Below are 10,487 nucleotides of genomic sequence, written 5' to 3'. Positions count from 1 at the left end.
AATTTTACGCTCAAACTATTAAATTTGCACGTCACCACAGTTTTTGTAAATACCGGGTGTTTCAGCAACACTGCCAAAAATTAAAAACGCCCAGTGCAGCCAAGAGTTTCCTTCTGAAACGGTCTTTTATTTTTCTTGAAAAGCCTATGAAGAATTTTTTGAGTGTTCGCTGAAACACCCGGTATAGCATAGGAGAAATAAGAATCTCCGCACACAGCACTAACTGCTGCAAGCTTAGCACACCAAGAAAAAGCATTCATCCACACACATGAAATGACACAGGCACACATTGGATGCTTGTAAAAAGCTTTTTGCTTTATTCTAAAGAGGCCGAGGGCAGTGTCCAGTGGCCACTTTAGTGGGGCGGCTCAACGGTGCGGGCAGTACCGACAGGTCGGTGAGCATGCATCAGGTAGTCTGTGAACTCCTGGTAGGGCGACTTCTGCAGCTCACGCTCCTTCCAAAGGTCAGGAGTCAGGTAGCTGTATGTCTGCTGTATGGCCAGGTATGTCGCCTTGGCTGCATGGCACAAGAAAACACTCAACTGTTTGCAATCTGGTGGGGACATTTGAAATCAGCAAATAGAAACAGAGCAGCTGGTTGTAGCAGCTCACCCACCAAGCAACTCTTAAAATGAATGGTCACACAGGGGTTGAAAAGTAAAAACAAACAAAACAAAGACCACTGCCAAGTCAAACTTTCGCTTAACTCCCTCATTTTGCTCTCCCACTATTACTATGCTAAGTCAACCGAAACAACCCCCTTTAAGCAAAATGTTACAGCTATGGTGGCCAAACCTGGGGTGCTTGTCAAGCACCCCAGGGACTGGTCAAGCAGTCCTGTATGCTAATAAACAGACAAGATGACACATCTGACTATATGGTGCAATTTGACAACGCACAGAATAGCATGCACAAACTACCCCAACAACTGTAGCCAATTTCCTATGCAAGCGTGTGCTACCATGAAAGGGCAATGAAGCAAGACATTTGCAGGCATTTTCACTGCATGCGCTAAAGCTGCGTGCAAAACAAACTGCACACACTTTACTGGACATCATGGACACAGTTTCAGAGTTCTCACCATGCGAGTATACCAACATGGTGACCATGATTTCGTCAGTGCAACATGTCATAGGTACCCTTTTCTAGAACACGGGAACAGTGGCGTCCCGAGAGTCTCGGGCACCGCGTTCCCACATTCTAGACAAGGCTGCTTACCTCTGTACATTGTCTTCCTTTTTGAGAGAGATCATTTTTCACCCGATTACCACTTATCAATTCATTGCTCGGTGCAAGACATGTTGTGCTGTCACGTTTCTTGTTTACGCAGCTTCTCAATGTGCTAGTACTTCAAAATGGTAACAATGACATCTATGCAAACCATCTAATCATTTCGCCACCATATGGCTTCCAAGCTTGCATAGCACACAGAAAACTGTTAGCCAACCCAGCAAACACTTAGCCTGCACACCCAACATTTCCGATTTCTGGGCTGCCCACAAAAAGTGGTAACCCTATTAGGCAAGCACTTACCAAAGTTGCCCAAAGTGGCGGTGGAGCCCCGAGCAGAGGTGTAGCAGTCCTCAATGCCAGCCATGTGCAGCAGTTTTTTGGGCACAGGCGCAGACACAATGCCTGTTCCACGGGGGGCCGGGATGAGGCGCACCAGAACACTGCCGCACTTGCCAGTCACCTGCATATTCCATGCCAGCACTACTAAGGACAGAGCTATCATGTGTTACAAGAGGCTCATCCCATAACGCAGGTCAGAACATATCTAATCTTGCAAAACCAGCTGATCCTACCAACCACAGAGCAATGTCGGTGGAGTCTGCACCCCCCCCCCCCCCATAGCAATACAAATTTTTACTCAAGGTCAGCTGCAACAAAATTTCACCTCAACTAAGTGTCACAAGCGAGTAGCGTATACCTACTAAGGCAATCTTGGCAAAGACACAGGGCTGGTAATTCTACAGTTTTCTTGATAGAAGCCTTTAAACAGCACGTAAGCAGATAACGAATGGACCTGGTGGTTGTCGCCAAGTCTCGGCACACCACTCCCAAGTGTTGCCAGCGCTCCGCAGGCACATCCTTGACTCGAAACGCGTTCCATTACATGGCCTCGAAGCTGTCTCGGCTGTCTCCTTAGCTGTCTACGTAGACAGTCTCCGATGCTGGCCAGAATTGGAACACGCCCCGAGTCTTTTCCGAGGGGCAACGTGTTCTAGGCCATGCTTCACTTCCGGCCAGAGGTAATGGCACCATATTTTTTATTTCAGTTATTAAAACGCCCATTTGTTTGCGAGCTTTTTATACTTCCGCTAGCATTTGAAATGCCAAATTTTGCACGGAGGCTCCTTTATATATACACTATCATAAACTAGGCTTTTTGAAATGTTGGAGTTCACTCAGTGAAACCTTTAAGTGTCTCTGAGTGTTTGCTCAACCGTGTCCATAGTTTGGTACCAGCATCTTTTGCACAAGCATTTGAGAAATTCTGACACACTAATAAAAGTAACAATTTCTTCTAGTAATCGCCAAATTACTGTCTGCACATGGCTTGTTCTTGTGTACGACGCAAAATGCACCTTGCTGCCGGCTTTTCCAAGTACCATTCTTAAGCGATAACTGATTGCTATCAGCAACATTTTCTTTCTGCAATGCGTACGAGACGAAAGGTTTAAACGCTGTCCCACCTTGCAGGGCACGGTGTGGGGCTTGCCGATCTTGTTGCCCCAGTAACCCCGGCGCACTGGGATGACAGACAGCTTGGCGAGGATAATGGCGCCGCGGATGGCAGTGGCCACCTCTTTCGAGCACTTGACGCCCAGGCCCACATGGCCGTTGAAGTCGCCAATGGCCACGAACGCCTTGAAGCGCGTGCGCTGACCGGCACGCGTCTGCTTCTGCACCGGCATGATCTTGAGCACTTCGTCCTTAAGCGAGCTGCCCAGGAAGTGATCGATGATCTCGTACTCTTTGATGGGGTACGAAAAGGGATAGATGTCCTCGAGGGACTTGATCTTTCCGTCCTTTACCAGGCGCCCAAGCTTGGTGACAGGCACCCACTCCTTCTCGCCTTCCTTGCCGCGTCCCCGACCGCGACCACGGCCGCGACCGCGGCCCCGACCACCACGGCCGCCCCGGCCAAAGCCGCCACGGAAACCACCTCGTCCTCCGGCTGGAGCTGCGTCCGCCATGCTGCGCATTTAAGAGAACACCAGTCAACACACTTCAGAGACTATCATTGCCACATAAGCAGCTGGCGTTAATTTTCAACAAGATGTACTACACTTTCGTTGCTAGCTCATACAAAAGACGTGCAACCAAACAATTAAAACAGACGGGCACTGGCCTGGTGCAAGCGACCGGCACACACAAGGCACTGAGTTTTATAACTTAATACCTATTCGTTCACCGCCTCTACCCAATAAATATAGATTCCAAGTGCACAATAAAGATTCCAGAAACCTCACCTAAATATACCACGAACAGATTAAAAAATGACAGGCACGATTATAAAGGATTAGGGAGCGCACAAACAGCGCGTCCGCACACTTACGTTCGTTCAGTAGAAAGAGCCGATGATCGCGTCCACACGTGAAACCGCGAGATTAGATGATGTCGATGTTCATCAAGCTATTCGCTTTAGTTCGGGACACCAAAGAGTTGGAGTGCTCTGAGAACAAAAACACACACAAACACAAAATAATTAAAAATAAAACAATCACAAAAAGGGGGCAAAATGTGAATTTGCCTTCGTCTGCGCGCATCGTCATTCATGCCCACATCGCATTCGCAGCCTCTCGGAAAGCAAGTAACTGCTGTAACAGCTGTAGCAAGCAATCGGTACCACAAAATTCGAGCGTGCTGCAAAATTTAAGAAATAAACACAGTGCAGCGTTATATGCGGAATTGTTTTTTTTTTCTTTTTTTATGATGTGATGGGAACACCGTGGATGGGAATAACCCACGTCTCTGTAAAAAAAGGCCGTCTTCTGGACACTTTGGCTGGCGCGGTGGCCTTGCTTGATATGAACTTGCTGTTTTTTGGAAATATTTGGAAATAAATAGGCGGTGTTCTAAAGCATGGAAATTATTGGCATGGTGTCATGGGGCTTTATCATCTTATCTCACAGAACACTTCTCTTATCTCACAAACGAGCGCGCACACTGGCAGTGCTCGCGCGCGGCCGCGCATGCGCGCGAGTACACATCGGTTTGGAGTTGACGGAACTCGCGCGCAGCTGTCCAGCAACCCAGGTGTTATTGGTGTTATGTCGGTTGTCGCGAGCATCGCGAGTGAGCTCGAGCCCACTTTGCGTTTGCATTTTCGCGCTTCGCTTCCCCACGGGGACGAGTGCTGACTGAAAACCTCCATCGCGGCGTAATGCCAAGTTCTCTCTCGAATGGTGCACAGTTTGTCGCCGCGGCGTAGTGACATCCCGCGACAGTTATGTTCACAACGCTTCCTGACAGCGGTGAGTTCCGGTTCTCGCTTACGAGCGGACGGAGCTTCGTTCGTCGTCCGCTCATCGCTAGAAGCGATCCAAGCAAAAATTCGCAAAATGAGAAACGTGTTCCGCGTGGGTTGGGCCGGTCGCCGTGCTTCTTCGTAGATTCGGGTGCCATCGTTTTCCACGTAATAAGAGCACCCTCCGATGTGGCCATAAAATTGCCCGAAAGCGTTGCTGTAGTTCAGTTCCCCATGTTCTATACTCCACACCTCAAACCCGCTACCAAGTGGCATTGAAATCGGAATTTTCACGAGATACGCTGTTGCTGAGCGCTCACAAAAGCCTTCGGTCCCGGGGAGCCCTTCAAAACCGCAAATATTCCCAGCCGTGCTTTCCTGGGCTCACGGCCAAACATTCCGCTCAACGCGTAAACAAACGTCGAAAGGCAAATTAAGAACTCGAAGTATGATAAACAAGAATGTTTGTAGAGCGTTTGCTTTTGTGGAGAACGCGTCTGTGCTCCACGGGACCTCGCAGCCGCAGAAGTTGATCGTTTGTTGTACCTGGTAACCTCTTTCCAGTGCCACCTCTCGTACGACGTTTCAATACGAGCTCAGGTAGTTCCCATTCATCGGCCGTCTGATGTCCTTGCGGCGCATCAAATTGCACGTGCAGTTGGCGTGTTTATGCAATGTGCATACTTATCTTGAACCTTCCGTCCTCCGCTTTATTAGAGTGTTCTGTTTTTGAAGAGCAAGAGCGCTCATGTGGCCCCATATTTGACTGCTGAGCTCTCATATAGCCATATTCTTTGGTAATAGCGTAGATTACCCGAGCTTAATTGAAGAGAATGGTTAACGCTGTCATTTAGATTGCCATAACCTAATGGGAGTTTCATTGGGCGGGAAAAATGACATTCCGGTGCTAAAATGAAGTGTTTACACTGTATCTATATTTAGGTACTGCATAGCCTCGCAAACTTTAGTGGATTCATACATTTCTACATTGCAAGTCGTTGATGAAAATGAGTGCTTCGGGTGCGAGAAGGTGCCATGTAAAAGTGGACTGGGAGTGCCAAGAAATAGATCCAATTTGATGATATTTTCTGCGACGATTAGTTTGTCGTAGTGCGTCGACTTTTCTCACAATAATTAGAGGGTCCTGATAGTCCGCAGAAATATGTATGCGTTGTGACCTTATTTGTATAGTGCTGCCTTGAAGCGTCACATTGCCAATGAAAAAAAACAAAAAAAATGCTTCCTTACAGCATTTTATCAGGTTAACTTAGGCACTTGATCATAGCCATGTAACAATTATGTAAAGCCACATGAAGCACAGGGAGGAAAAATTCTAGTTCGAGAATTACAAAGTAGGGCAATACTTATCGTTATCCTCATATTTGTGATTAAGAGGAGAAAAAAAAAACACCCTGCCATCAGGTAGAGCGTCTCTGTCTCTCGCTTTGCCCATTATTTATCTGCCACTTGTATATAGTCTAAGGGTCATGTGGCTGATGTGAGACATCTATGAACTGCAGGCACCATGGGGAATATGCTCATAGCAGTGAGAAATTGGCCATGTGCCACCTCCAGGCTCTTTTTCAACAATGGACGATAGGACACTGCTAATCAATTTCAATAAAGTAGACTAGAGACAAGGAAATAATGGCAGCACCATTAATAAAAAATTCAGTTGAGCCTTCTTGTGAACTCTGTTCTGATGCAGAGTGTGTTTGTGTAAGCAGCCTTGTTGTATGTAATTGTCCTTTCCCTCAAAGCAGCCTGTAAATATTGTTCTACATTCTAGGTTTTTGATTTTCAATGCAGCATACTTCTTTAGTGCTTTTCTGGAGCCAAGTTTTTTTCTTTGGTGGCCATCTTTTGTCACATCATTGCTCTACAATTTGTTTTTGTGTGTTTGCATTGGTTGCGTAAGAGATTGACTATTCTTCATGTAACCTCAGGTTCGTAGTTAGATTGTTTATGTTCTTTATCCGTGTAAAATAGGTAGGGTGGCTAGAAGTTTGAGTTGTGAAAAACACGGCTTCTTCGAGCTCACCCGGAGGCGGATTCCTGCTGCAGCGGCACTGCTGTTATAGGCACCGTCGCTAAACGTTGTTTGCCTGCTTGCTCTGGGGCAAAGTTGCACTCAAATTGGGCATTGTTTCCTTGTGTACATGCTTTTGGCTGGTAAATGTGTGTCTCTGAGTGGCACCTAAATGAGAGAGTGGACAGGAAAAATAAGTTCATTGCTTGGGAGAAGTGCTGTGAAGCTCCTCAAAAAAATGGCAGAAAGCAGAAGTTGGTAAATAACAAAGAAGCGTGTTCCGAGAAGCATGTAACAGTTTCATTTGCCCAGTTTTATTCATTATAACCATTTTCGAAGCTTAGGGCCTGTGCCATGAGGGCCTGTGGCTTAGGGCCTGTGCCAAAAGTCACCAAGTGGCACAGTAAAATGTGCCACTAATGAAGACAGTGAACGGCATGCAAAACAACACTGGCCTAATTGTTGGTGGTGCTAACATGGCGCACCGCTGTGCGCCCACAGTCCCTTTATCACAGCTCTGTCACATGCCCTGTAGAGCCTGAGTGCTGGGAATTTTGGACACCATGCAAGCTTTTACTTGATCTTTTTAGATGATATCTGCTCGGCTCATTTTGCCTCACAAGTGATATTTAGCTGCATAATGTCAAGTACACTTGCCTGGAAAAGTTTCAGAATGTGGAAACAGAAAAAAGCTTGAGTGGTGCGCAGCCAGGCCTGTGGCAAGGTATGCGTCACTTGTGGGAGTATGTAACATGAAATCCACATGTTACAACTTAGCTGTTACACCTCTATATCAAACTTGAATATCATGCACTCTCCTATTACCAGGTCTATGTGCTTTAGAGATGCCTATGATCCAGCTATACACTGAGTGTTGTATAAATAGGAGTGTCAGGTGTACACCCGTGAGCAAAAGTATACAGACCAGAGGTTGCGCGATAAAGCCGATTTTTTCCTGTGCCTGTGAACGCAACTTGAAATTGAGGATTGCAGTCCAAACTTGGCATTGTGAACTTGTGTACTCGCCAATTCCACTTTATGCTTGTTAATTACCAAGAAATTCACTTTTTTCGGCGACCCTGTAGTCTATATACTTTTGCTCACGGGTGTACATAACTCTTCCTGCTATACAGTTAACTGATTGCCACTCTAACTTCACACAAAGGTACCGTTTTGCATTAATTTTGCTTTAATACCACGTTTGTGGGCATTACTTACCCCCCCACTTTTGTCCACAATAATCCAAAGTGGGTGCAATAAAAAAAAAAAAATTACGTTTTCAATTTATCGTGAAGGTGAAGCTCAGGATGAGAATGTAGCCTGACAATAACATGATAATGACAACAACTCGACGAGGGCTGTCATCGTTGTCAGCAGAACAGCAAAGAGTAAAAAATGGACAAAGAAAAAAAGAAAACATGGTTTTGAGCTCTTCACTGCTGTCACAGTAAAAGTGGCTCCACCTTACTTTAGCTTATTAAGCCTTGCTGGTGCTATTATTTAATTCACAAGAATGCGGAACTATTAATTTTGGAACAGCAGACTTAACTTAGTCTGACCATTTCAAAAGTCATAGTTCTTATTCTATGATAATAAAATTTGGCACGGAGCCTGAGATTATTGCTCTAAACACGCCCTCCAACTTTCATTATATACAAGACTCTACTGCTAAATCGCAAGTGCAGTTCTCTGCATTGCACATTTGCAAAACTAATGGCAGCACTGTTTTTTTTTTTTTGGTTCAAACGAAGATGACGTGCTAGCTGTGCGTGCTGGAGCTTGTGTCTTCGCATGGTTTCATAAAGAGAGCTACGGCTACGTTTTAGATGTCATAACAACAAATCAGCACTACGTACAATATGACAAGACCAGCAAACTGTGCTCATAGGCACTTATTGTAAAAATTAGTACACCACTCTTAGCTTGGCCAACTTCCTCGCAGGAAATTTAGTGTTAGAATTACGCGAAGGGTATACGAGGAAGCAGTTCAAAAGTTCACTTTTGTGGCTAGATGTGTAAAGGCCACATCGGTTGGACACCAAAATATCTGTCAAAAGTGGTCATGAACAAGGAAAAGGAGCCAGCTCCACCGCTCCTCTTCTCTTGGTGATCGAAAATTGTTTAAAAAATGAATCATCCATGCTGGACATTGTGTGGGTGTGGTTTGAGAAATAGGAGAGGTGCCTCAATTGAAAGTCAGCATTCTTTACCATCTCTTCCGTATTCTTTGTCCTGGTATTGATGCAGTGCTGTACTTGTCATGTTGTACCAATTAGTCTTCAACGGATTTCTGGAAGCCACTTATGTTATGTAAAAAAACGAAAATATTCATACTGAAAATGCTAAAGGTTGGTTGGTGCAGACCCCTCAAGAGTTTTTTTTTTCATCTATCCCGAGCACACGGAATTATTTTTTTAATGCTTGCTGCTGTAATGAAGGAAGTGTTTTTGGACATGATGCAGTCAAAAGTGACATTGCAAATCATCTTAGTGCTGTTACCAGGAGGAATTTAGTTGAACTTTTCACTACAGCTGCTTTAGCGTAGGCTGCTGGAACATGATAGCTTTTCCTGTATTTCTCAGGTTGCCATGGATTGTCGTCCAAGCCACTTTGAAACAAAGCCATGGATCTTGTTGAACCTGAAGTGAGTGGAGCACAACCATTTGTTGATAGTTGATAAGCATTCCGATGTTTAGCTACTGTAACCACCTCTATCCGTTGTTAAAATGCAGCCATCAATTCAACAAGGAATTCAATGCACACAGCGTAATGTCAAGTCTGTTTTACATAGCCATAGGTAGCCATAGATGCAGCGGCAATGGAGCAAATATTGAACATGTTCTCCTGAACACTTGCCAACACAGACGTGGCAGTTTGGGCTTGCTGGTTTAGTACAAGCAGTAGACATAGCACGTTGCTGACAAAGACAAGAGGAGTAGTGACAGGACACACCTTGCGCTAATATACAACAGTTTATTTCGAAGCTCGTGACCGTTTTCTATACTAGGCAAAGTGTTCACTGTGCGTATAAAGCAACAACAGAAATATAAACTTTAACAATTGCACTACCAAGTGTTATTCTACATGTGTGCCACTACTTGTAAATTCTATCTAAACGATGAAACGCAGAGGCACACAAAATAACTCGAACACACTGGATGATGGACCACCTTTAACTGTAGTTTTGTTGAAAAAGCAACTGCAGTTTTATTTTCTCCTTTCTGTACACGCAGCACTCACAAAAACAAGGCGCTCACAAAAACCTTAGTCCTTGTTTTTGTGAGTGCTGCGTGTACATAAAGATGGACGCTTACGAACTAGCTCAGTCTTCAACTTTAATGCAGTTTTGTAAATTTAATCATAACCATCACTTGGCTAAATCATCAGCTAAACATTACGCACGCGCCTGATTGATAAAGTAAGCTTCTAGTATTTTCCGCTGCAGTTTATTATGAGCCTCTCTCGCAAGTTTGCTTCAGAAGCTGCACCAAACCGCAGTTGCTGTTTTAATAAAACCGCAGTTTGAAGTTGTATGTCATCCTGTGTGTCCATGTTATTCATGTGTCTCAATGTTTTGTAATTTTCACACTATGTAACTCATTCTCCTAGCTTTGTGAATGCTGTGTAGTGGGTGGCAGGGTAGCCTTGTGTTGCCAAAAAAGGACAACACTCTCATCCTTTGTCCTTGCCTTATATGGGTGTCACAAGGTGCACTTTCGGTGGTGATCAATCCTAATTGGGGTCAGATTTCTTGACTGCAATTGGCTCCCCTGCACATCTCGCGGACAATCACGGTCGAGAAATTCGATCCCGATCGAGCATGATCACGATTGAAAGTGCATCTTGTAAAGTGAACCCTTGCAGACTTGCCATTGTCTGCATTGCTTGCTGTGCAGAGGGAGTGCCTGCAGTTCTACATTGACCCTGGTGAAGTGCCACAAGAGTTGGCAGGTGCTGTCCAAGCAATAAAACAGGTACTGCT

At 45.1% G+C, this 10,487-nt stretch overlaps 2 protein-coding genes across 3 annotated transcripts in view; one reads left to right on the top strand and one right to left on the bottom strand.

Annotated features, from left to right (window-relative positions):
- Positions 1-294: 294 nt before the first annotated feature.
- LOC119452862 (40S ribosomal protein S2) lies at positions 295-3,228 on the bottom strand. The gene is made up of 3 exons (XM_037714813.2): positions 2,699-3,228; positions 1,536-1,695; positions 295-519 (listed from the first exon to the last, which is right to left on the bottom strand). Exons 1-3 carry the CDS (start codon positions 3,209-3,211, stop codon positions 356-358), a joined length of 837 nt encoding a protein of 278 aa, XP_037570741.1. The 5' UTR covers positions 3,212-3,228; the 3' UTR covers positions 295-355.
- Positions 3,229-4,197: 969 nt separating this feature from the next.
- Positions 4,198-10,487, top strand: part of LOC119452861 (uncharacterized) — a 60,058-nt gene continuing 53,768 nt past the window's right edge. The window contains exons 1-3 of one of the 2 annotated variants that reach the window (XM_037714810.2): positions 4,198-4,483; positions 9,088-9,149; positions 10,402-10,479. In XM_037714810.2, coding sequence (XP_037570738.1) covers positions 9,129-9,149; positions 10,402-10,479 — 99 coding nt within the window. In that variant the 5' untranslated portion in view covers positions 4,198-4,483; positions 9,088-9,128. Of the gene's footprint in view, positions 4,484-9,087; positions 9,150-10,401; positions 10,480-10,487 lie in introns of those variants that run through there. The other variant, XM_049667349.1, reaches the window with a different exon arrangement.

This window comes from Dermacentor silvarum, chromosome 5, assembly GCF_013339745.2.
Source record: "Dermacentor silvarum isolate Dsil-2018 chromosome 5, BIME_Dsil_1.4, whole genome shotgun sequence".
Taxonomy (NCBI): domain Eukaryota; kingdom Metazoa; phylum Arthropoda; class Arachnida; order Ixodida; family Ixodidae; genus Dermacentor; species Dermacentor silvarum.
Note: the sequence above shows the minus strand (reverse complement) of the source record. Positions and strands in the feature narration are given on the sequence as shown.